General features: G+C 34.1%; 1 protein-coding gene across 1 annotated transcript; it reads left to right on the top strand.

Moving 5' to 3' along the window:
- The first annotated feature begins 570 nt into the window (after positions 1-570).
- On the top strand, positions 571-27,744 carry LOC136027943 (mediator of RNA polymerase II transcription subunit 21-like). Its single transcript, XM_065705414.1, has 4 exons — positions 571-695; positions 14,505-14,622; positions 18,649-18,749; positions 27,470-27,744. Exons 1-4 carry the CDS (start codon positions 654-656, stop codon positions 27,632-27,634), a joined length of 426 nt encoding a protein of 141 aa, XP_065561486.1. The 5' UTR covers positions 571-653; the 3' UTR covers positions 27,635-27,744.

The following is a 27,744-nucleotide window of genomic DNA, read 5'->3' as shown; positions in this document are numbered from 1 at the left end:
TGAGTGAGAGATTATATGAAAATACAAGGAATGCAAAGAAAGAGGAGACAATATTAGCCTGTGAATAAAGGAGGTGTGAAGTGGAGGCCATTGATAAAATTACGGAAGATCTGGATGATGCAGACAAATGGAATAATAGTAAAATATCGTAGAAGCATGTAAGTAAACTTAGAGGAAATAGTCTAGATTTGTTCCAGTTTAAGATTGGAACGGGGCCAAAAGAAGGAAAGAGTTAAAAAGAGATGGGCAGAAAATTTTGCGAATGTGCTAGACCGTGATAGAGTTACAGGAAAAGATATAGAAAAGAACGAAAACGTTTGTGACACTTTGGATGCGAAGGAAGATTTATTTTGTGAGTTTGAAAGGCTTGGTTTGGAACAGCTCATATTTTAAGGTCTAAAAGTTATGTGGAAAAATTTGTTCTTGTGAGAATTTTTTTTAATTACACAATGTTTTATAGTCATATTATTGTAATTTTAGTTTCCTTTATTTGAATTAAGTTCCCCTAATTTTACTCAAGTTAGGCTAAGACGCTACCTATGAAAACTACTTTTTGCTTTTCTCTAATAAGAAAGATGTCAGAGCTGCTAGTTACTGAGTTATATAGAAAAGTTTGAGTAAAAAGTATTTGTTTTTTTTTAAAGAGGAGAGAAATGGCTGACCGAATCACTCAGCTTCAAGATTACATAAATAACGTAGGATTTTTTAAATATTAAAGATTGATGTAAATAAAGAGGATGAAACCTCAAAAATATAAAATTGGTCAGGCCTACGAGCCTATTTATTGTAGGATAGAAATCAGAAAAAAAAAAAAATGAATACCTACTCTTTAGATTTTCCACTTTATATTTTGGTTAGAATGTACAAGTATCCACAACTGACATAGGGAGAAGGTGAAAATTATCCTAGACTAGGCTACAAGGTTCCTTTTGGTATGTTCTTTCCAAGTATGGCTAATCAGTTCATAGGATAATTCAATAATTAATGCTGATGCAATTGAAACTTGTTAAGAAAACAATGGTAAAATTTGGTAAATGTATCACAGTTCTTATTATTGACTTAGTAATAAAGTGAACATACCACACAATACTTTTTTTTATGCTCTTTACAAATATAATAATTGCCTCTTTTGCAAATTCAAATTTAAGCACTTTTAGACCCAACCTAACTATAAATATTTTTAGCATTACAAAAATATAGGGTGAAATTCTAGCTTAGTGACTTTTGGCTATTTTGGAAAGGGGTTAGGCTAGGAAAATGAAAATTCTGGGGATGGGTCTAAAGGCTTAAATATAATCTGGGAAGGTATTTTAAAGTATCCACCTCCACTCCTTCTTCCTCTAGAGGGTCCTGAAATTTGCCTACATGACATGACCTAGCCTATTGAAATTTTGACAAAACAATATTTTTACCTTTATTTTCAGTTACCAGTTGCTTTTTCTCTGCTTTTAGTTCTCAAAATGCAATTCCTGATATTTGAGTAGAATTCTGAGCCATGTCAATGTTGTTTTTTTTTTTCTTCAAAATTTAGGAAATGTATTTGCATGTCTTTAAAGCCTTATAAGTTGGGATTGAGCAAAGTTGTGAAGCTGAAAACAATTTTGTTGTACTTCATTCAAGAAGAAAATCTATTTTGTGAGGTTTCACTTTTATAACTCACATATTTTTAAAGGTCATCAAAGGCAAGGGCCCTCTAGAGAGAGAAAGAGTAGAGGTAGATACATTAAAATACCTTTCCAGGACACACTTTAGCCTGTAGATCCATGCCTGAAAGTTTCATTTTCCTAACTTAACCCCTTTCTGTGATAGCAAGTCACTAAACTAGAATTTTACTGTTTACCTAAAATTCTAGTTTAGCTGCTTTTTGCTACCTTGGAAAGGAGCTAGGCTAGTAAAATTAAATTTTCACAGGTAGCCTAGGTCTACTGGATAAATTTTGTCCAGGGAAGGTATTTTGAAGTCCCTCTAGAGGACACTGACCTTTGATGATCTTTAAAAACCTTATATTATAAAGTGAAACTTTACAAAATAACAGATAACATACAGAGTTTACAAATAATTGACAAGAAAACTGTTTTCAGTTTTACAACTTTGCTCAATCCCAATTTATAAGGTTTCAAAGATATGCAAGTATATTTCTTAAATTTAGGAAAAAATTAATAATATTGCTAAAAGTTTCTTCTCAAATAATATGCATTGTATTTTCAGAACTAAAACTAGAGAAAAAGAAACTGATCACTGAAATTTAAGGCAAAATGTTGTTTTGTCAAAATTTCAAAATGGCAAAAGAAATATGCCTGTCAAGCAGGCACATTTCTAAGACTTATAAATTAGAAGAGGGTCAAAATAGAAGCTTAGAAATACCTTCCTGGAGTATGTTTTTAGCTTTGGATTCATTACTGAAAGTTTCATTTTCCTAACCTTACCCCTATCCAAGATAGCAAATAGTAGCTAAACTAGAATTTTTCCAAATCCATTCTTACTGTATATGCATATGTGTATGTTTTGACTGCAATTCCTCTACACTTTGCCTCCCCTCCCCATCCATATGTGCAAATGTAAAGCCCTAATTATCCATATCACTCTTGTTTAACTTGTGCACCCCCTAAACTAAATCTATGCTGATAAATCAAGAAACAGAAAAACACTGGTAGTATAAAATTTGGGCTGTATCCTATTTGCAAATTAGGTAGAGAGGAGGAGCTTGCAGGTAAAGTATAGTAGAATCACTATATTTTTTTTCCTGAGGAACCTCAAACCTGGTGTTAAATCAGGTTGAAGACCATTCACATTGTCTTTAAAACAATGTGAACTCCCTCAGAAGGTTTTCAATGAAGCATTTGATGTTCAAAGAATGTGAGTTCTTTCTGATGTGGTTCTATTGGAGTATCTGAATAATAGTCACTATACAATTAGCACTAAGTTTGATATTGAATCATACTACATTATGATATTCCAGAGACAATCTAATTTGTCATACTGTTGTTGTATTTGGTGCTATTGGCATGGTGACTATTATTTATATTGAATGTTATTAAGATGTGAGATTTTTATGGGACTTGGTATTTACCAAGTGACATATAGCAAGTACAATTTCTGTTGGTTGGTCTGTTGGTCCTGGTTTTGCTAGTTTGGGCACTTTCAGATAAGCTAGGATGATGAAATTTGGCAGGTGTATCAGAGACCAGACCAGATTGAATTAAAAATAGTTGTTTCCCCCAATCAAACATCTGGGGGGGAGTAGGGGTGTGTTAATTCAGAAAAGTTAGAAAAAATGAGGTATTTTTAATTTGAAAATGAGTGATTGGGTCTTAATGAAATTTGATATTTAGAAGGAACTTATAATTCAGACCTTTCATTTTAAATCCCAACTAGATCCAGTGTCTTTTTGGGGAGGGGACCTGAAATCTTGGAAAATGCTTAGAATAGAGAGATTGGGATGAAACTTGGTGGGAAGTATAAGCTCAAGTCCTAGATATATGATTGACATAACCGGGCCAAATTCGCTCTCCTTGGGGGAGTTGGGGGGGACCTAATTTGGAAAAATTTGAAAAAATGAGGTGTTTTTAACTTATGAATGGGTGATTGGATCTTAATGAAATTCAGTATTTAGAAGGGCTTTGTGTCTCAAGAGATCTTTTTTTTAATCCTGAACAGATCTGGTGACATTGGGGGAGTTGGAGGAGGAAACCAGAAATCTTGGAAAATGCTTAGAGTCGAGAGATTGTGATGATACTTGGTGGGGAGAATAAAGACAGGTCCTAGGTATGTGATTGCCACAACCAGACTGGATTGGCTATCTTTGGGGGAGTGGGGGGGTGTTAATTTAGACAAATTAGAGAAAATGAGGTATTTTATCTTACAAATTGGTGATCAGATTTTAATGAAATTTGATATTTAAAGGACCTTGTGTCTTAGTGCTCTTATTTTAAATCTCGACTGGATCTGGTGACATTGGGGGGAGTTTTGGCAGGAAATCAGAAATCTTGGAAAATGCTTAGAGTGTAGTGATCATGATGAAACTTGGTAGGAAGGATAAGTTCATGTCCTAGATACATTATGGACATAACTGGACTGGAACTGCTCTCTTTGGAGGATTTACTATTTTGGGTACTTTTAGATAAGCTGGGGCAATGAAAGTTGGTAGGCATATCAGGGACCAGACTAGATTAAATTAGAAATAGTCTCTTCCTCAATTTTACCATCTGGGAGGAGTGAGCAAACAAGATAATTGAGAAGAATTTTATTTGCCAATAAAACAAATGATTGTTTTTCTTAAGTATGGCTTGTGGTCTAGGGGTATGATTCTCACTTAAGGTGCAAGAGGTCTCAGGTTTGAATCCTGGACCACCCCAATTTTTACATGAAGAAGATTCAAAACTTGATACATGATCAATATAGTGATCGCTGAAAGTTGGCAGGCATATCAGGGACCTGACCAGATTAAATTAGAACGAGTTGCTTCCCCAATTTGACCATCTGGGGGAGGGGGGGAGTGGAAGGACAATTAATTTGGAAAAATTAGAAAAAATGAAGTATTTTTAACTTACAAACAGGTTATTAGATCTTAATGAAATTTGATATTTAGAAGGACCTCATGTCTCAGAGCTCTCATTTTAAGTCCTTACCAGATCTGGTGACATTGGGGGAGTTAGAGGGGGAAACTGGAAATCTTTGAAAATGCTCAGAGTAGAGAGATCATGATGAAACTTGGCGAGAAGAAGCTCTTAGCTCTCCCAACCTTGTCACAAGTGCCATATGAGCTCTTGGCTCTTGTTTTCATTGTCTTATTTTTTTTTTCTCTGTTGACAAAGGCTTCTGGATATAAAATTAAAATATCCAGATTTCTTTATTATCTCAAGTTTTTGGTTTTGTTTTGTCTACTACTTTGTTTCAAAATACTACACCCATTTTTCTAATATTTCCATTTGTTTGATTCTGATTAATATCTGCAAAACTTATTGCCTTTCTGACCGTTAAGATTTAGAGTAGAATAAAATATGATTTATTGCCTAAAATAGCACACAAGCTAGCATAACCACGTCAGAAGAATTCCAATGATAAAACAGATGTTAAGGGATAAACAAAGTTACAAAGTTAAAAATCAATTATTAAAATGCAAAACAAAATAATTGAGCTTTAAACAACAAATAAAATAACAAAATAACAGTTGAGTTTTTGTACCTCATTGTCAACATTTGGGGACACAAGTCAAGTTGGGTGTTTGAAGCTCTACAAGCATTAGGTCTTGTATTAGGAAGGATTGGGGGATTGAAGGGGGCAAGAAGACATCAATTACAGTCAGATCTCAGGCACTTGTGCCCAAAGTTCATGGTAAGGATATGATGTTGTGATTCCAACATAAAAAGTTCAAGTCTAGCCAAACCTTCATGATAAGTAGTATGGGATGTCCTCAGTAAAATTTTATTGCTCTTTTTTTGAATGCTTTTAATTTTAGAACATTGGGCATTGGTCAACCCAGGGTGCCAGACAGGAAAAGCATATTCAAGAAAGGGTCTTATATAAGAACAAAAACTTATTTTAAGGTTCTGGATTGATATGGAGAAGCGTTTAAGAAGGGAGAAAGATTTAAGGAGAAAACTACCAGATTTAAATAAGTGAAAAGTGTGGGATTTCCATTTAAGAGAGTTCTTGGTTCCATTCACAGGCCCCTTATAAAGTCTACAAGAATAATCAGAAAAAAAACAACAAATTAGTAGGGTCTAGGCATTCTCCCCTGAAAATCCCCCTCCGAAAATTTTCCTTTGGTGGAAAATTAACCCTCCGTCTCCATTTTCCCAAAACGCGTCCGATCAAAATTTTGAGATAGCCATTTTTTCAAAATAGTCTATAGGTCGAACAATTATGCCTTCACGTTTGACCCCCCCCCCCCCCTTTCCAGCTCTCAGCACAGGCAAGGGTTGTAAGCTATGCAAGTTGTCCACTTTTAGGATACAAGGTTTTTATAGGAAGGGAAATCTTAAAAACTCTGGAGCGGGACAGTTGCCTCTGCAACTGTCTCCAACTGCACACCAAGCAGTTTAACCATATTTAAATTTGGTATGCAAATGTAACTATTGATTAAGGGTATATTTTTAAAAAGGAGAATAGCATTAAACTGCTTTTAGGTTGAGTTTAACATTGTCAAGATCATTCTTTAAGTTGTTAATGAGTGAGTCAAGTTTAACATCCAAAGTATTTGAGATTTGACAAAGATTAAGTCATGTCAAATCATCCAAAAATTTAAAAGTATTGTCAAAATTTGGCAAAACAATGTTAAAAACAATTACAAATGCTAAAGGACCTAATTTAGTCCCTTGGGGTGCTCCACAGGAAATCAAGGTAGAACCTGATGAATCTCTGTTAGGGAGGACTACACATTGCTCATGACCAGAAAAAAAACTAGCTACCATACATAAAACAAAATCTCTGACACCTAAAGCCCTTGCATTATCAATAACTGTCTGGTGATCCAAGTTGTCAAAGGCTTTGGTAATATCAGCAAAACAGCCTCAACATAGGAACTATTCAACTTAAGGTGTTTGAAAACAGTGTCAAGTATATAAATTAAGCAATGTGTGGTGCTATGATTTGGCCTAAAGCCAAACTTATTTGGGTTGATTTTATTGTGAATATTGTCAAAGAGGAAATTATAAATAAAACTTCCAAAAATTTTAGAGAAAATAGAGGTTTTTGATATTGGTCTTAAGTCAGAGGGAACTTTTGGGGTCTTGTTTTTCGGTATAGGTGACATAATAGCTCGCTTAAAACACACTGGAAAAATACCATTTTACGAAACATTGGTTAAGAATTGCAGTTAGAGGTACACTTAAATACAGGGCACACTTCACAGTTAATCTTGTAGGGATATCACCTGGGTATACTGACTTATTTGTGTCAAGATTTTCGAGTTTAAGCTGGGTATGATGTATTTCAATCACAGAAGTATTGCTCACTGCACTGTTGGCCAACATATTTTGGGGTGGTGGTTGAGTTTTATAAATTGAAGCAAAATAATCATTTACAATATCTGCACTCACTGAGTCACCATTACTATCCAGTAAAAAAACTTTGAAGAGACCTTTCCCAGGAGATCTTGGATACATTTGTGAAAATTCTTAGGGTTATAATACAGTAACTTATTGAGCAGATGAGCACCATGCTCCTTTCTTCTTTTGCAGATTTCACTAATAACAATGTTTCAAAGTTTTCAAGATTCTTGGAAAAATCCTTCCTTAAAGCTCCCTGTTTCATACTACAAGTTTATCCATTTAATTTATAATGTTATTGTCCTGTAGTACCTCATTTATCTTACCAATTTCCCATAATTTTTAATTATTTTTTTTGGTTCATTTTATTTTTGGACTGCATGTTGTGTGGCTAGAAGATCACAAAGGAAGTACTTAATGGAACTTGGAACTTCTTGGGAAAGTGTAAAGAGGGAGGTTTTGAATAGAATGAGATGGAGGAGGGGCGTGTATAGGTTTGTTCACATCAGACAGCTTAGTTTTTTTTTTATTCTGGCAGTGGATTTCCTAAATTAGTTTTTGTACAATATTTTGAAAAAAAAAATTCAGGAGCTACACATTGATTGTCTTTATTTGTTGTTGCCTAGACACTGGGTTTACCTTCAGCAATTACACAAGCTGGATATTTCCATGACCAAAAACAACCATGCCCCAAAGGACTCAATTTGAAAGACAATATTGTATTTTTGATATGTTCCATGATCCATAGAAAGTGTAGCAAGAATAACATCAAAGTATGTCTAAACTATGTAGGAATTGGGTCTCAATCAGTGACTAGGAACCATCTTTAATTGTTATTATTTGTTTAGCCTTAAACTAAAATTTATTCTACCGACAAATAATTATACAATTTACAATGACTTATTCACAAAATACATTCCTCAAATTTAGATAAATATATAGGCTTTTTTCTCTTGGCAATGTTGTTTTTAACTTCAAATATTCCTTTGACAAAAAGAACTTCTTGGAACAACATTGGTTATCTAGAAAAATATCACCAAAAATAAAACAGAAAATTTTATCTATGGAAATTCTAACAGCCTATCACATTTTCCCTTCTTTTGTTCTATACTTTGTCGTAATGAAAGCATCTGGGTTGGTTTTATATTAAACTGAAAATATACACTGAAATTCTACTTTTTTACAGCAAACAAAGCCTTTTAGTAAAGTTGAAAACCAATTTCAACTGTTTCTATAAAATTGAAGAGGATGTCTTTTTTATTGTATATAGGGAGATATAGTTAGTGTTTGCTAAGAAGCTTACTAAAATATTGGTTCTGGACTCGCGTCTGGGTTTAAATAACCCCTATTGAACCCCTCCAAACTGAATGGGAATAAAGTTTAGTACATTATATGTTACAAGAAAAACTCTCTGTAGGAATTCCTCTTTGTTGCAACAATTTTGCTTTCATCCCAGATAGTAATTCTTCAATAGCGTTTTCACATATGCTGTATAGTTTAAAATAAACAAGAGATTTGCATAATTTGAGAGTGTGTTAAGCAATGATAAGGAAATGATATAGAAAGAAATTAAAACATTTTTTGTAACTTGGAAGTGAAGAAAGACTTGTTTGAGAAAGAGCAGTTAGTAAAGTAGACAGCACTAGAAATCGCAATCCAAACTGGCAGTACTGATCTTCTAAGATTAGATATATGCTAGATTACTGAAGATTATGGATACGATTTTGAAAAGAGGAAAGTACATTGTGGTTCAAGAAAAACTTTAATAAGAGCTTTTTTAGGAATATGGATAAGAGTGAGTGTGATAATTATAGAGGCATTTGCTTGATCTCTATAGGAAGCAAATTACATAGCTTTTCCGTGTTTATTAGAGCTGTTTGTAAAGTTGTAAGAGAATAACAGTTTGATTTTATAAAGGGGAGATATGCTGACTATGTTTTCACTCTTAGATTAATAATTTGGAAGTGGGAGTTGTCAGACCCCTCTAGTCCTCAGTTTTATAGATTATGGAAAGGTATTGGAGTCAGCCAATAAAGAAGCTTTAGTAAAGGATTATCCTTGTTTGGATATCAGATAATCATTTAAGGTGACGAGTCTTATGTGTGAGAACAATATTGCTGTATTTGAGGTAGAATATTAAGTTAGTTACTGGTCTGGTGTTGAATCAGGAGTTAGGTAGGATTCTGTCCTAATCCTGTTTATATGTGTTATTTTGTAGGACTTCATCCTAAGAAACATAGCACAGGTCAGGAGACCATGGAATTATATGAGATGGTAAAACTTTCCTAAACTTGAGTTATACAGATGATAAGAATGTTGACAAATTAAATAAGTTTTTGGAGGGTTTGTTAGTTCTGGGTGCAAAAACATGTTTAAAGATTAAGGTTAAGAAGACCAAGTTGCTCAGACTATAAATAAAGAAGAGGAAATCAGAACTTCATGCAAGGGGTTAAAGAGTGAAACTTTCAATTGATTGGAGTGGCAGAGGAACAGGCTCAGCTGTGTTGGGCTTAGGAGGCTTGGTGCTCTGGTAACTTGATAGTAATAGCTGTAGTATTCTCAGCTCCTTTTTATACTCAGAAAACTTCCTAAAATTGAAATTTGACTTTTCGGTACCAATAATTGATTATAGGTTCCTGTAATTCCTATGTTTATTCAGGTGAAAGAAACAAGAAGATGCTTTGCATTTTCTGCCAAAGACAAAGATCTTCCCTAGCCTTTGAGTAAAGCAGGAGTCATCCAAGGGTTTAAAGGCTCCGATTTTTTGTTGATCCCACAGAGATAAGGGGTGGCAAGTTTGGTGGATTTCGGTCTAGACTGAATCACCAAACAATCAAAAGATGTGTTACAGTCTGAAACAGCTTGAACCTCATCCCACAATTGTTTAGTCAAAAATAATTTTAAATGATGCCAATTCTTTTTTAAACAAAGACATATTGATGATCTAGTCCTAATAGAAAAAGGTTAAGGTAAGGCTAGCTTGCAAAATATATATGGAGTGTTCTGAGATATCACTCACCAAAACACAGCCAAAAATATTTGCCAAAGATAAAAAAAAACAAAACAATATCAATTAGAGTAGATTCTATGTGATCTACTTAAATAGGCACAAACAACATCATCAGCATGCCACGGAAGAAATATTCAAAATATTTAAATTTGAGTCACTCATTATTGTCCTATCACAAGATTGGCTTTTGTTTTTGCAAACAAAACTGAAATGGAACCACTTTGAGTTTATTAAACCTCCCTGGTAATCAGCTTTTCTTCCAAGTCTGAAGTTTTTATATACAGTGATTCAAATCTGAAAAGACAGTGATTTGAGACAGATAGATGGTGATTCAAGATAGAAACATATATACAGATGGATCTGTCCAGGGAGGTGGAGCACGAGCATGAATCCTATCCTTGAACTTGAGCATCTGTTCTCCTCCCCCATTGAGGTCTTTTATTTTGTCTGCTGAATTATATCCCATTCACCTGGCCCTGGATGCACTTTTAAATTATAACATAAAATCTGAAAATACACTCGGTCTCTCTGACTCTAAATCAGCATTACTATTGCTCCAAAATATTAATAGAACTGCCAGTGACAAGGATTTATATAATATTAGAAGAAAGCTTCTTAATCTTAAGACTAAAGGCAATCAGATTTATCCCCAACATGTTCCAACTCATAAAGGCATCAAATATTATGATATGGTTGATTCTCTAGCAGCAAAGGCTTCCATGTTAATCCCTAGTCCTTCCTATGACCTCAATTCACAAGATATTATTAGGCAAAGATCCAATGTTAATTACAGTAAATGAATTTTTATCCCCATTTTGTACTAGATTAAATACTGTGCTATACTACCAGCTGAAATCAGGTGCCCTTCTTCTAAATAACTTTTTACTTAATTGGAAGCTACATCATTCTCCCTTATGCCTAGTCTGCTTTTCAGGAGATGAAATAATTCAGCATGCATTATTTGATTGCCAGGCTCCAAGTGAGGAGACTAATTCTCTAAAGTGTTTCTGCTGTTTGGCCAAGATTCCAAATACTTATACAGCCATCCTAAATTCTAACCTGTCTTGTTATATTGATTGTAAGATATTTAAGGCATCTATTGATATCTTAAAGAAGAGAAACATTGTTTAGTGATTATTGAAGAATGAAGAAGTTAATTTAAAAGGAGATGATTTACACATAGATTTTGATTGTGCAGGAGAGAGTGGGAGGGAGTAGGAAGAGCCATATTGGTACTGGCCAGCCTAATGGCCTTAAACTGCTTGGGACAGGTAGCTGAGGTACCTGTGATTCCCACAATCAATAGCAGTGCATCGTTGTATATGATAGTGTGTATTCATTGTTTGCTGACTGGAGGAGAATAGCTTCCAATGGCTAGCCTGTCCAATGAAGGCGTCAAAGAGGTGAAAGGACTTGATGATAGTCCATATACCTCCCTACAATTTTTGGAACTGGAAGACAGAGACAGTGATTCAAAAAGATTCCGAAAAAAAATATATGAAGGGAATATGCAAATTAAAGAAGAATAAAAGATCCTCTGGAGCCATCGCTGGCACATAGGGTGTCGAATTGATGTTGCAGTTGATGGGACTTTTTTACAGGGATCAGTAGCTAGCCTGTTGCCCAACGTTGCTGTGGTGGGGATTGAACCCTGGGCCCTGTGTTGCCAAACAGAGCATCAATCCACTACATTACAACAGGATTATGCAAATTTAAGGCAACACCTCTCTTTGATTTTGATCCCAGTTCAGCCTCTTAAAAAAATAATTAAGCATATTCAGGAGTGAATCATTCAAAATATCTCCTATAAACCAACAACCTCTAGTAGTCAATTATTCATTAATAAATTGAGTTGGTCAAACAAGATAGGCACTTGAGTGTAAGTAGCACTGAAGCTCCACCATCCAGTCTAGCACAAAAAAATTCTCTTCATTACAAAAGTAAGCTGTTATATTTTATCACTTCATCTTTACCTCCAATTGGATTATTCAATAAACCTTCAACATCTGACTTGTTTCTTACCATGAGAAGTCAAACCAAAAAAAAAAAAAATTTTTTTTCACCTAAAACTAAGGAGCAATGTTAAAACTTAAAAGGAGCAGAAATTGTACCATTCGTGAGGAAGGAAGGGAGGGATACTCCTTGCTACTTACTTCTAGTTGAAAAAACTTGTTTTTTGTTTGATTTAAAATGTTTTTCAAATCATAGCTGGAAATTTCCCTCCAATTAAAGGAAAATTCTTTCCCTGAGAACCCCCTTCCAAAAAAAATGGATATATTTCTCAATAACAAATACTATATATAAACAGTGAGCAAATTGCATAACGATACCTTTCCCCAGGGACTGTGGGGTGGGGTTATGTCATCCCCAAAGGCATAGTTATTTGATCTTTCAACCATGCTGAATCAAATGACTATCTAAAAATTTTGATAATTATCCCTCTCCCAATTTTTTAGGGCCATTGGTTTGATACAATCAGCTCCAGAGAATAAAAAAATAAAGAAAACCAATAAATCTGTATGTGTGATGTTTCTATTAGGAAAAATGAAAAGTTCCATTTTTCTATCTAGGTTAGGTTATAGTTATCTATAGAAGGACTCGAAATCTCTACAACAGGGTTCTCACAGTTTTTATGGTATGCCGAATCTGATAGTGTGATTTTCATTAACATTGCTTGACTCTTTGGGGTGTTTTCCCCTTTTTTGAAAATCAGGTATATTTTCTCAGGCGTGTGGCTTTTGATGTGTATTATTTAAAAAAAAAAAAAAAAATCATATGTTTGGAATCTTTGGATCTATGTGATCCAATGCTTTTGATGAATTTATTGTTATAAAGATTCCCTTTTTAGAGTTTTGGTTACTATTGGGCTGAGTCCCTCCTCACTTACAGCTCGTTAGCATGAACTGTTTGGAATGAGTTGATAAATAAAAACAGGGGTGTCAGTTGGACCATCATGCGGCTTTACTTGGCCAGGCACCTCAACAGCCCTACCACCTCAACCACTAATTAAATGAAATGAAAGCTTCGAAGAACATTTTAGCCACAAGCAGTATAGCAGGAATTTGGAAATAAGTTCTGTGAAATGCAGGCAATTAATGTTGTTGTTTGGTCAGTTGTTCATAAGGTTTCATTTAACAAGCTGCCGTTTGAGTATATAATCTCTTACAGATTTCAACTGGTGAATCTAGTGTTAAACTATTAAATAAGATGAGGAAAGTTAAAACTGACAATAGAGAAGGAAATTTATAATAAACAGTTTTGTCCTAAAGTCATATTTTAATCATACTTCCTGATAAAAATTCAACATTCTATTATTATATTTTCTAAGGTTTACACTTTAAAATTAAGTGTATGTTATGATGGTTCGTGTTTTTTAGAGATGAGCCTGAATATGATACAAAGAATTTGTCAGCGATTAGAAAACCGATTAAAAGGTCAACAAGGTCTGCATTTTTGATTTGCCATGTTCTTCCTTCTATATGGGGGTCCCTTCCTTATGATATAGTTCAAGAGACTGATAGGCTGAATTTTGTGGGTTGCTTAGGGACCATTTTTTGGGTATTTATGATTTATGATTTTTCTTTCTTAGTAAATAGATAAAGTAGGGAAATAGTGCATAAAAGCATAGTTATATTAGGTTAGTGTAGTATAGGGTCTCAGGTGGTGACTTTTTTTGCTTATTATTGTTTCGTTTTTTGATTTTTAGGGGAATCTGTTGATAATTAACTTGTTTTGTAGTCTCGAGAATAGTTGCACAAGCCATAAGACTTTTTGGCAAATTTTTCTTTTTTTGCATTTTTTGTGTTTTTATAAATAAATTCTCTCTCTCTCCAAAATATTGGACCCATTTTTGGGTTCCATTATTGAAAAATATAATAATAATTTTTACTAAAATACCAATAACAATCAAGAACATGCTAAAGAAAATATACATACTTTGTGTCTGAATTCTTCATTTAAATGTATAGAACAATCGTACCTAAATTAAAATTTGAAAATGAATAGTTATAATTTTTGAAGAAATCCATTTTGTTATTTGAAGCGAATTCTTATAAATACAAATCTATTCGGCTCTTTTATTCATTTTGAAGATTCATGTTTAGAGCAACGAAAATATGAATGGCCTGGGGACTCAAAAACCCACAGCTTAGATACCAATATACAGTTATGAAAACTATCTTGCCCATAAGAAGCTTTTGGTACAGAGCTCTGAACTTGGCGCCTCCTCCAAGCCCGCGCTCCGGCGCGTAGATCGTACTACAACACCATAAGCGGGAACGCAATTTTGTTTTGTTGTATACGCAGCTTAGATATCAATATTGGTTATCTAAGCTGTGCTGCCAGTTTCCCGTCTCCAGCCGCTAGCATCGCTACCGTGCACTGTTTCCCAAAAATAAATCGATTTTTCATAACTGTATTGGTATCTAAGCTCTGCTCAAAACCCATACTGGTTGTTGTCTCTTATAAATTAACATATCCATGCATTAATAGAAACTTCACTCTAGCAAGCTGACAATTTTTGTAATGCTATTGGTGTACTACAACGATTCGCTGTTCCTAGTCCAGTTCCAGGCTTTGATAGAGGAAGTGCCACACCTCAGCAAAACCAAACAGAAATGCAAGGTTAGATTTTTTTGCTATTATTGTAATTTTTCAAAGTTCAAGGGGGAAGGAGCTAAGATACACAAGACAGCTATAATTTTTTAAAGTAAATTGACGAGTGTTAACAGACTATGGGCCATCTTGTGTTGGTGCTGTTGCAGCTGGCAGCTCATTGTTGCATCCAGCTGGCTGATGCCAATTAAAGAAAAAATGCAGCAAAAAAGGGTACTTGTTAATTATTCAGAAAACACTTAAGACTTTTGTTCTTTAGATCTGTAAAAACCGGTTTCATACTTGGGTGACTGAATGCATTTGATTTATATAATTTGCGCTATATATTTGCACATTAGGGGGTTGGGGGTAAAGTATTTGGACAGAGTGAAGTTAGAAAACAATTCTTACTTCATAATATGCCAAATAATTGTAGCTAAAATAATTTGCATGCAGCCCCGTTATGCTTTACCCCAGACTCCCCATAATGCGCAAATATATAGCCCAAATTATAGAAGTCTAATGCATTCTGTCATTCGTCACTTGTCTTTGTTGCTGTGAAACCGCTTTTCTCAGGTCTTACATTCAGACCAGGAACTTGAGTGTATTCTGAATAATTCATAAGCACCAAAAAGGTTAGATTAAAATAGTGAAGGCAAGTATAACAGATATACCTTTTAGATAATCCGCCCACTGTTATTTGTTTTATGAACATATTTGTTTCTAAAATATGAAAAGGTCCAACATTTATCTACTAAGCATCTTTTTACACATGGACTTCTTTTGCAGCTTTTTTAAAAGTGTCTTTCATTTTATCATCTTTGTGGAATCTTATTTAATTTGTAAGAAATAGGAGAGAAAAAATAATTTAGTACGGTAAATAGCTTCTCTCAAATCACCTGATTTGTAAATGTTTACAAAGATTATATGGCATTTAAAGTGGTTTTATTAATTATTTGAGACTTAATTTGTTTGATTTTTTCATTATTTGACACTAAAATACGTTTACTAATTATTTAGTTCTGAAATTAGTTTTTTGAGTGTTTGGCACTTAATTGTTTTTTTATGACCTTTTCAAGCTGTTGTATTCAGTATTTCAAACTTTTGTCCGCATGTGAATTATGTTGTGAATTCTTACAGGTTAAACAAAGAAATGTGTCACTTTCTTTTTTCGAAAATTAGAAAGTGAAAAAGACTCATTGTGTATCTCTATCGAGTAGTTGCATAATTTTTTATGCTGTAAAATTTTTGCTTGTTGGGTTATGGGGGTGACAGCTATGATTGAGTAGCGCCTCCACGAGTGGTTTCAAGCTCCTTTCTGCAAAAATGTGGAATTTCATAGTTTTGCCAGAAGGAAAATCACAGATGCGTGTATATTTTTTTCCACAGCGGTGATTGCATGGTACCAATGGTCTTAAAGATTGGAATAGGGCTCGTTCCGACGGAAATTAAAAGTTCTAATGCCCTTTTTTAATGATCAAAAGGATTGGAAGGTAACTATCCTTCCTCCTATACCCCCTTTTCCCTGATAGTTATTTTGTTCAGAATAGTTGAGAGATCCATTAAAGATGCCTCTAGGGATAACATGTCTCTACGATGCCCCTGGAGAAAGGGCTGTAAGTTACGGATTTTGCTCGTTGTTTACATATAGTATTTGATGTTGGGAAGTATACAACATTTTTTATTGGGGGGGGGGGCTCTGGGAGTACGATATTTTTCACGGGAAGAATTCTTTGTGGGGTGCGAAGTTTCTAGGGGGGGGGGGGTGATTTTCAGGAGAAATCTTATACTGGAAGGTTTTCTCAGAATTCATGTGTGACATTCTTTTTATTTGTCTTAGGAGTGCTGTTTCTTAGGCGAATAAATTTTACACGTGGAGATGTTTCGAAGTAACTGTCCGAGGGGGATTTTGGCAAGATTGAAATTGTCTGAAAGATTTTTCCATGAGGATGGGAGTTCCGCGGTAAAGATTCTCCATACGGGGAATTTTCCTCAGGAGCTACTTTCCATTTTGGGACAGGGATTTCTGGGAAAAAATGTTCAAACAGGGGATATTTCTGGCACAATTTGAAAAATGATCAGAAACTAAATAAAGAAGTCTTGTTTCAAATGAAAATAAGGAAAATTTTCCTAGGTGGAATTGTCTGAATGAAATATTCTTGGGCCACTTTCAGCCAGGATGGCATTGCCCCGGGTAATTCTCCAGGGGGGAGTTTACTAGGAGGAATTTTTCATGGCGATTTTTTTCATGCAGGATGTAGGTGGATTTCTCGGCATTATTTGAAAAAGATCAGAAATGAAATTTGAAAAAAGTTTCTTAAACCAAAAGTTTGGTGCAGCATTAAAACTTAAAACGAACTAAAATTATTCCGTGCACGAGAGGGCCCTCTCCTCAATACCTTGTTTTTTACATTAAACTTAGACTTTTTTTCCTAATCCTTTGAAAACTGCTCCTGAAACACAAGGGTCATTTAATTGGATCAAGAAGGTTTTTTATAGTACTAAGAAACGCTAGGCTGAAGAGCAAGGGGTTACGCCTGTCGCATACTGAATAATTTGTGTTCGTTTTAAGTTTCACTGTCACTCCTTACTTTCAGTTGAAAAGCACTCGTTTTTTATTTAATTAAATTCAGGAATGAATTTCCTGTTTGTATTTCTTTTTAGTTATTATTTAGATTTGCGGGGTTAGACAGTGGCAATGACAGTGCATTGACAGTGAAAATTTTGTTTAAAGGCCCAAATTTATAATACAATTATTCACTTCTGCTTAGCCTTAGTATTTGGCTCCTGAAATTTAAAAAAAATTATAAATTCTCCCGAAATTCCTGGTATTTTTCTTATGATTGGTTTATTATTTTTTATTTTATGATTTATGATTTAAATCATAAAATTTATAATTTATTATTTATTGAACCCCCAATCTCTAAACTAGATTTTCTTATTCGTTATTCGTTCTTATTCATTCTTATAATTTCTCCGAAAATTCTTTGTATTTTTCTTATGATTGTTTGCGCTTTTGTATTGTTTATTGAACCTCCCCATCTATAAACTAGATTTTCTTATTCGTTGTGGGTTGATCTGACTAAGATCACCTTGGATTTAGAATGAACTCTTAGATTGACGTATTCAGTTCAAATAACAAAATAGATGTGTTGCTAAGTAAGATACTTAGGCTTTTTGGTTCGACGAAACTGTTCACATGCAAGTGTCCCCAAAGAAGGAACTTTAAAAACTTAGCTTTTTGAAATGCAACAACTTGGAAGGGCCAATTAATTCAATTGCTTTAGGTTTTTGAACTACACTTTAAGTGCAAACGTCCTGATGATATAATTTAAATGAAAATTGAAGCAAACAATGTTGCTTATTGATATTTATCTGAAGATATAGGTTTAAGCAAAGCTACGATACTGGTGAATTGTGGGTGAGGTGCTACTGTGACTCCAAGAATTTTATAATTTTTTGCTGTCACTCCTGCTAAAGTGTAAGGAGAGTCTATTATGGTACCTTCAATTTAAAAGGTTATTTGAAGTAAAATAAGATAACGTAGTAAGTAATAAATAAAATAACAATGTAAGCAGCGGAAAATGTTAAAGCCGAGAAGGGACAAAGCCCTGACACTAAAACTGACTAAAACGTTGCAACATTGCCAAACATTACTAAAAAAAAAAAAAAAACCTTGACACCAGACTGGGCAATGTTTGAAAATTTTAATTATTGCTAAGATAGGTGCTATGGAAGGGTAGATTATCTCTTAGTATGCTTTTTAATATCCATCACTAGCAAGTTTAAGTTCGAAATTCGTTAAATAATTTTCTAACCTTGTTTCACGGGTAGACACTATTAAGGCCTATATTTGTTGAAGCTGTTATATTATATTAATTATATTAATATGATTTTATATAATATATTTTTATTTTATATATTTATATAATTTAATTACATATTTGTATAATCATTTTAATTATATTTTTTATAATATGATTTTATTATATTAGATTGTATTTTGATATATATTAATACATTTTGCTAAAGCTGTTTATTTCTTCAATGTTTTAGATTTAGCGAAAATATATGCTGAACAGATTGCAAGAACGGCCAAAGATATTGATGTTTTGATCGAATCGTTACCTAGCGAGGAATCTACAACTGACTTGCAGGTAAAATTGTTGTTTGAGGTTGTTTATAAATGTTATGAGGTTGTTATGGTTGTCATACGGTTTGTTATAAAAATCTTTTGTTGTTTGATGTACCATACATTACAATGCATTTTCAGTAAGTCAAGGGTTTGTAGTAGTTTTATTGCGGTATTTAGATTGACCTCTCTAAGTAAGATGTCCAGAGATATCACATAAAAATATTTAAATTGCCATATTTGGGCTTAATTTAAAAAAAACTAAAATGAGCTCTTATCTTTGGATTAAAAGAACAGAAAAGAAACAGAACCGTTCACGGAAAGGAAGTATTATTGCTAAAAGGCCATTTTTGGTGAATTTGCCTTCTCCAATGAAATTCTTTCAGCCCTCCCTAATCATAAGGATTGGCTCGTATTGCCATTTCGTTTTTTTTTTACATGGAATAATTTTTTGGTCTCTAGAGAACGATTTAGCCTTGATGTAGTTACGGAAATGATCCCATCTCTTTATATCTGAACCCACGGAGTTGGGGTGTGGGTAGGAGTTTCGCTTTGAAAGAAAAAGAGAATTTTTTTTGCTATCTTATAGACTTTCAGCTAGAATTTTACCATTTCATTTGGTGTTAAGTTTTTTTTTCTTTCATTGGTTTTATGTCTTGAGGGTTGCCATGTAAACCCTTGCTTTACTCAACCCTTGTTGAAATTAACCCCTGTTTAGCTCATTTTATGTTAGACAACAGATCACAGAGGGAAACTAGATCATAGAGAGGGGCAATTAAAAATTCGATGCTAATTAATGCTGCCTAAATTTTGGTCACACGAGCACAAATATTAACTGCAGTATATTATTCACAACCAAATATCAAATTCAGAATTTTTTTGGCTTTAGGGGTTCGAAGCTACTGCGTTCAAATCGATACTAAAGTCACAGAATACAAAAAAATGGTAATACATTCTATTGTTCAAGTGTTTTATTGGAACAAAATTCGAATTTTAGTGTATAAAGGGAGGTATCGACAAGAGAGCTAACCCCATCATAGTAAAAAATATACAAATAAAGAAGTTCGCTACGTAAGTTAATTTTTAAATTACGTATATTTATTGCTAATAAAAACGTTCGTAAATAAAATTAAAAGTTTTAGTGGCCTTTTTAAGTGACCAAAAAATTGGAGGGCAACTAGGCTCTCTCCCCATCTCTTTTTCCTCAAAACGGTCCGACCAAAACTTTGAGAAAGCCATTTAGCCAAAAAAAGTAAAATTAATATGAGAATTCTGTTTTAATTATTCGTGTACGTTGAGCCAAAATAAAAACCTGCATTAATTGAAAAACGTTAAGAAAGAAAATAAAAAAAAAGTTTTTTTAACCAGAAGGAACGACATTAAACGTTACAACGAACAAAAAATTTCCGTATATGAAAGGGGCTGTCCCCTCCTTAATACCCCGCTCTTTACGCTAAAGTGTTTTATTGTTTTAAAAAGTAGAGTTGTGAAAAAGAGTCAAACTTTAGCACAAAGAGCGGGGCATTGAAGAGGGGACAGTCCCTTTCATATACGGATTAATTTCTGTTTGTTTTAATTTTTAATGCCTCTCCGTACTTTCAGTTAAAAAAAAACTTTTTTTTTTATTTAATATGTAATAGGTCCCATTGAGCTCCAACCAATTTAAAAAATGCTCTATATTCCTGGTGGGGACGTTAAACAGCAACACAATTTTATTTTTAGAATTTTTTTCCGCTTCTTCTCTCTCTCTCTCTCTCTTTCTCTATGTACTCCGTGTGAGTTATTGAAGTGTAATTCCTTCTTCTTTTTTCTCTCTCTATTGTTAAAGGAGACAAAACAAGTTGCCTCCCTGTCTCCTTTGCATAAGATTTATGTATATCGTTTCTTGTTTAATAAAGTCAAGTCAATAAACCTCAACCACCATGTCATATCTTAACCTTGGGTCAAAATCTGTTCTCGCGTGTTGTCCAAGCCCACCATAGTGATGGAAAACATGATCATAGAAAAAAAAAGAATCATAACTCCTCACTGACTTGCAGTATGATCCATTAACCAAAGTTGTGCTTTCAGGCACCGGGTTTGAATTGTGCTTTGAGCAGGTTTGACAAAAATCGTTTTCAGGTACTCCGTGTTCAACCCAGCAAAATTTCAAGCGTTTTCAACTTACGGGTTTTATATGTGTTGGACCCGGATTTCTGGAAATTGTAACGTGCCAGAATAGCAAGGTTGTGCACGAGTTCTGAGAAGGCAGTTGCCCGTGTTGAACACGACACTCAAAACGAGAGTCTGGACAACCCTTTGTTTCACTCTTTTGTTGGATGTGGATGGCCTGAAAACGAGGCTAAGGTTAGGCACGAGTTCTGAGAAGACAATCAACCGTGTTAAACATGACACTTAAAACGAAAACTTGGACAACCCGTGTTTCACTCTTGTGTTGGATGTGGGTGGCCTGAAAACGAGGCCAAGGTTAAGCACCAGTTCTGAGAAGACAATCACCCGTGTTAAACACGACACTCAAAACGAGAGTCTGGACAACCCTTTGTTTCACTCTTTTGTTGGATGTGGATGGCCTGAAAACGAGGCTAAGGTTAAGCACGAGTTCTGAAAAGACAATCAACCGTGTTAAACATGACACTCAAAACGAAAATTTGGACAACCCGTGTTTCACTCCTGTGTTGGATGTGGATGGCCTGAAAACGAGGCCAAGGTTAAGAACGAGTTCTGAGAAGACAATTGCCCGTGTTAAACACGACACTCAAAACGAGTCTGGACAACCCTTTGTTTCACTCTTTTGTTGGATGTGGATGGCCTGAAAACGAGGCTAAGGTTAAGCACGAGTTCTGAAAAGACAATCAACCGTGTTAAACATGACACTTAAAACGAAAATTTGGACAACCCGTGTTTCACTCTTGTGTTGGATGTGGGTGGCCTGAAAACGAGGCCAAGGTTAAGAACGAGTTCTGAGAAGACAATTGCCCGTGTTAAACACGACACTCAAAACGATGATCTGGACAACCCGTAATGAACTCTTGTGTTGGATGTGGGTGGCCTGAAAACGAGGCTCAAGTTTCCGTAAAACAAAGTTCAGAAATCACGATAATTTAATTGTAAAAAGTGCAATTCATCTAATCTCATATCCTGACCCACGTCAATTGGGGATTTATATGGTGCTTTATATCAAGGTTCACTTTATCATTACCCTGAGAACTGGCATCAAAACACCTATGCAATGTACTAAATCATCTAGACTTAATTCGATGTTCTTAATCAAAACTAACCTATCATTACTAATATATTTTGTACTAAGCTAGGATAGCCACAGTTTGCACAGGAGTAACTATATAACTTATCAGATCTAACTCTAAGAATCCAGTACATATGGCCCGTCACGCTCAATAAGACATGAAAAAAATTCTTGGAATAAACAAAAACAAATTGAAATAAAGTAGAAAGCACTGACAAATAAAATGAGAGCCGAATAACAATCAGCCACACAACTAAACAAAGCCAGGCAAACCAAAAAGATAAAATATTATAAAATAGACTGAAAAAAACGTATACCGCCTAGCAGCATACATACAGTGGCAAATCCTGGTGGGGGTGCGGGGGGCATACGCCCCTAACGTAGTGGTGGATTTTTGGTTAGGACCCGTTGCTTTGGTTGGCGTTGGGACGAAAGTTATTTTTTCTTTGTAATTGGTTTTTAATAGTCAAGTTATTAAGAAGTTTTTAATCATCTTTTTGCAAATAAGTTTGAAACAAAGTTTGTTATTTCGTGGGGTCTCTGGTACTAATTACGATCTGACTAATTACGGGTCTACTAATTATGAATCTTCATTTCATAATAAGAAGGGAAATTTAAAATCAATTATTGGTAAAAATTAAAAAATTATTTAATGTTAAATTATTTTATTAAATTGAAAAAAAAATTAATTTAAAAATTCATGTTAAATTATTTAATGTTTGATTTTGAAAAATTAAAATTGATGATTCATAATAAAGAGGGGAAATTTAAAATGTCAACTTCTTTAGGCTATCGAAATAATATTTCAGGATTGTGCTCTCACAACAAGGCCAAAAAAAAGTTATAATTTAAACTTCTTTTTGCGGTCAAAATTTGTTTTCGAGTCTTTCTATGTCATATGGGTTAGGAAATTCATATCATTACTTTTTTTGCCTGTCATAAAATTTGTGTTTGCTTTTTTTGCGAAGAGGGGTGGTTTTTACATCGTTGTTGTTTTTTAGGGGATTTCTATAATAGGAAGTAAATGTATGGGAATTACAAAGATATTATTAATTTACGTTTTGGATTTTGATGAGGAAATGGAGGCCACTCTACTGCCTGTTTTCATCTAATTGTATGACGTTAATATGTATATGACGTTAATTATAACGACGTTAATTCTAAGTATATATGTCTTAATTATATGACGTTATATGACGTAGAAATGGAGGCCACTCTACTGCCTGTTTTCATCTAATTATATGACGTTAAAATTAATGCGATCATTTAACACCTCCTCTCTTCATCCTAAAAAACTAAAATAAAGACTTTAAACTCTTTAGAAATCTCTGAAATTTACTAAAGATTCTTATAAGTATACATTTAAAACTTAGTATTTGAATCGAAATATTCCTTCAAAGGTCGGAGTAATCATTTGAGATAAACAAATTTTCGAAAAATTCTTTATAAAAGAAAACAATTTTGTGTTATTATTTTTATCTAGCCGGTATAGACGGGTCTCGGAATTCTCAGTTCGAATCAATAGAATGGCATCGATATTTTTTTTTTTATATTTTCTAAAGAAATGTTGAAAAAAAGTGGAAATTCACACCACTTGAGTAAATCACGGAAACGGAATGGAACTAAAATACTTCTTCAGAATTTCTCACTCTCAATATCAGCCAGTCGATAAATATAGGTATGTTTTTGTATTGTGGTTGCATATATTTGTCCATAAATTTGTATAAAATCTTATATATACCACTGAGGATTTTTATGCTTACTTTGGTACATGCCATCCAATCATATTTCCAGTATTAGTAGTTTATAAGCCAAAATTTTTACAGGACAATTCTCTTACTTAATGCTAAATGCTAAAAGAACTTCTTTCTAAAAGAATTTCTTAGTGCTAAAATAATTTCAAATTTTAATTTGTGTTCTCAACAGACATATCGAGGTTTAAACGTTTGGAATGAATATCGGAAAATCTCAAGGTATTAAAAAGATTAATTTAGAAATCAACCACAGCTTGAAACCATGAGAATGTAAGTCACCAATAGAATGGTGATTTCAAAAATACCTATCAAATACAAAAATAACAAACACATAATTATTTTTTTTTACGAGTATTCCAATGTTTTAGGATGAGTAGAAGAGGAAATACTAACGAAGAGCTCTAGACTGACAGGACTTGCCATTATAAACGTTAACGTTGATATCAATAGATATCACGGGAGTAGAAATAAAGAAATACACGTTTTCTTTTAGAATTGTGATTTTTGTAATTTAAGCAAAATATGTCAAACTTTAAAAAGTGGAAAGATATGCCACGTTGTTATGAAAAGTAAAAGTTTGATTAGTAATTTTTTAAGATTTCCTCAAATTTGACACTCTTTATTAAAACTCTATTGAAAAAAAGTAGTGATTAGTTGATCCTTTGTTGCCTATACTGAAGACACTAGTTTGAAAAGTATTCTATGTATGTCTATCTCTTTGTTCAATTTTTCTTGTTACACCCCTAAACGATCTAGTATTTGATGTTTCATACATCTTTTACTAATATATAAGTTGTATCTTAATACCACGGCCGTATCCAGGATTTTTTATCGGAGGATGTTTTACACTAGAATTTTTTTGGGGGGAGGGGGGGGGGCGGGTACATATTAAAAACTAAAAAAACGCATACAAATTTGTTTTTATCGATTTTTGTTACGTTAATATAGTTTTGACTATATTTTCGGGGGTGGGGGGCAGTTCAAACCCCTTACCCCCCTGGATATGGCCTTGCTTAATCCTCATTTCCTACTATTCATTGCTATCATAATTACTAAGCGATGCCATAAAGTTAGGCAACACACTAAATGGATTGACTTATATAAATAGTCCCAATGATTGCATGACCCCCAATAGATGTTTTTTTTTTTTTTTTTTTTTTTTTTTTTATACAATACAAAGCTTAACTCACTCGCTATAGTGGTCGAGAGTGCAAAGTCGAAAAATTATGCAGAAAATATAAATCTGATATTTTTTTTTTTTTTTTTTTGATGGTGAATAGCTTTTTTTTTATGGTGGGGTGGTTTTAAAACTCACAATTTTTGTATCAATATTTGTACATCATTTTCAATATTTACACATCAATTTCAACAGATTTATTAGAACTTAAACCCACATCAGATTGTAGATTAAATTTTTCCACTACCGACCTACGACGCATAATTGTCGAGGTTCCCTGTAAATTACTGGTATTTCTTTGTTCGCAAGTTTATCAAAGCAACCTATTATGCGCCCTCGCTAAGAAAAATACTTGATCCGCCCCTGCATAAATATCTAATAAAACTGGAAACCCAGCCATTGAGTATATATGTGTCAATTCACCAATAGCCATTGATGGAGGTTCACTAACAAGTTTAGGGACGAGATCATCGGAACCAAACTTTAAGGCGCTAACACGATCAACCTGAATGCTGGAGGAATCAAAATTGACACCCAAGATGAAATACCCATAGGAGTAAGCTTAGATTTGGGGTATACTACCTACTCTCATACATATGTAACAAAAGTGAAAACACGGTCACTAAGCACATGTGTTAATTAACCGATAACAATGGGGATTCACTAACAAGTTCCGGGATTAGATCATCAACTCCAAACTAGGAGGGATCTCTTCTAACACAATGCACCTGGATAAAGGGAGGGAACGAATATTAGACTTTATCACAGGCAATTTCTTTCTAGCAAAATGTACTGATGGTGGGGAGCCATCACTGACCACCAATTTTTCTATGATTATATATGGTTTACCCTTCAAATTCTTGGCGTTTCGTAATATCATAGCTTGAAATCATGGCAGCGAACATATACCCTTAAGAATGTACTGTCCTTTTTTATGCTAGCAGCAGAAGATGACACACAGGGAAAATTTCTAACACATCAAAGCACATCTTCTCAAAAACAGACTCGAAAAGCCCGCGTTTGCTGAAATAGAAGAAGAAGAAGGATTTCGGAAGCTATAGTGATGACAGTGGCTAAGTATGGCTCTCAAGCATAGACTTGGTGTTTTCCAGAGAAATTGCCTACGGATTGTTCTGGGTACCAGTCTGACTAACCGGATCTCTAACAATAAGCTTTATGCAACAATATGATTCAATCCCGCTTTCTAGGGCTATAATAAGAGATAGGTTGATATCGCTAGGACACTATCTGCGGATGAAAGATAACATTGTCAGGATCGTCCATGTCGGCCAATCATCTAGGGCCAAACGAAAAGTTGTTCCCCCCAAATGGGATAGGAGGATGTCTTGATTTAAGGAAATGGGAGCTTGTTGGGAGGGTATAAAGAGGGAGACTTTTATAGATAGATATGGAGAAGGGGTGTCCGTAGCTGTGTTAGCCTCAGGCGGCTTTGTGCTGCATTAATTTATTATTAATACTAGTGGCTAGAAAAAAACAGACTTTTTGCAAGTCATCAAACCCTTTCTGCTTTGAAAAAAAAACCGTAGTCCCTTCCCTCACTAAAGTTACGCAATATACAAGGTAGCCAACAGTAAAAAAGAAGAAGAAAAGAATCATTTTAGATATGGATTTGCTAAAATAAACCCATGAAATGTTTTTGCGCTTTAAAAACATTTTGTTGGAACATTTTAAATGTAGCTTTCTGTTTAATAGACCTAATAATCAAATGTAGAGATTACAGATTGAAGGAAATGTGATACTAGTAAGTGGAAAATGTACAGCTACAATAAAATATCACCAAGGAGAAAGGCACTTATAGACCCAAGTGCCATTTTCAGGGACGGGGTTGGATGTAGCTTTCTAATGGCATTGGCAAAAATTGTTTTGAGGTTTTTCATATTCAATCCAGTGAAACTTAACGCCTTTTCATCTTCGGGTTTTAAGTATGTTGGGCTAAGATTAGGCAAAATTAGAACATATTATTAATAAATCAAATAAAAAAGTAACAAAATTAAGAAAATATGCTGCCAAAAAAGTGATAAATTGTATGAAGAAAAAACATCACCAGAAAGATGTGTTTGAACAATAAGAGGCGAAAGTGAAAAAAATGTATAAGTTTATCTTTAACTATTAACCAAATAAAAAGCGTAAATTTATTAAAATGTGATATTTAACAGAAGAATATGTTAAGAACACATTACGATGTCAAGGCTGTATCCAAGGGACGAGGGTATTGGGTTTGAATCCCCCCCCCTTCGAAATATTTATTTGAATCATTAATTAGTCATGAAAATCAGCAAAATAGATATTTTGCGTTTAAAGAAATTAAAAAAAAACCTCGCACTGCAAGTTGCTTTAAAAAATTTAGACAAAAAAAAAATATTCGAGCCGTTTGACAGTCCACGGAAGATAAACTCCTTCTTTTATTTCACCCTCCCCTGATCAAAAATCATTTGGTAAACGCCCCCTCCTGAGCAAAGTCTTGGGTACGGCCCTGGTTGTGTTATTACAATGAAAGATCAATAAGGGAATTGGGGCTATGTCTGAAACAAGCGTTTCATTTATTTTAGGTGGCTAGTCTTCAAAAATTGGAGCATGAAAACTTCGAGGCAGCACTGAAGTTGGAGTCAGTTGTTAAAGAAGGTGAAACGCTGTTGGAACATTTGCAAAAAGTGCTGCATGAAATTGCTCAGAGTCAACTTCAGTCACAAGACGTGACGATGGACACTAATTAAATTTATTTTAAGATTTTATATATTTATTTCTTATACTTAACGGATAGCGAAATTCCAAAAAAAATGTATAATTATTTGTATGATTTACTAAATAAAATTGTTTAGCTGTT

This window comes from Artemia franciscana, chromosome 6 (assembly GCF_032884065.1).
Source record: "Artemia franciscana chromosome 6, ASM3288406v1, whole genome shotgun sequence".
NCBI classification, from domain to species: Eukaryota; Metazoa; Arthropoda; class Branchiopoda; order Anostraca; family Artemiidae; genus Artemia; species Artemia franciscana.
The sequence above is the reverse complement of the archived record's forward strand: the minus strand, read 5'-3'. Positions and strand labels throughout refer to the sequence as shown.

What these genes read in the sequence shown, in the direction of transcription:
- LOC136027943 (XM_065705414.1), top strand. Translation starts at nt 654, where the DNA reads ATGGCTGACCGAATCACTCAGCTTCAAGATTACATAAATAAC. An exon ending in TTCAAGATTACATAAATAAC is followed by an intron (nt 696 to 14,504) that starts GTAGGATTTTTT and finishes ACTTCACTCTAG; the next exon opens with CAAGCTGACAATTTTTGTAA. An exon ending in AATCTACAACTGACTTGCAG is followed by an intron (nt 18,750 to 27,469) that starts GTAAAATTGTTG and finishes CATTTATTTTAG; the next exon opens with GTGGCTAGTCTTCAAAAATT.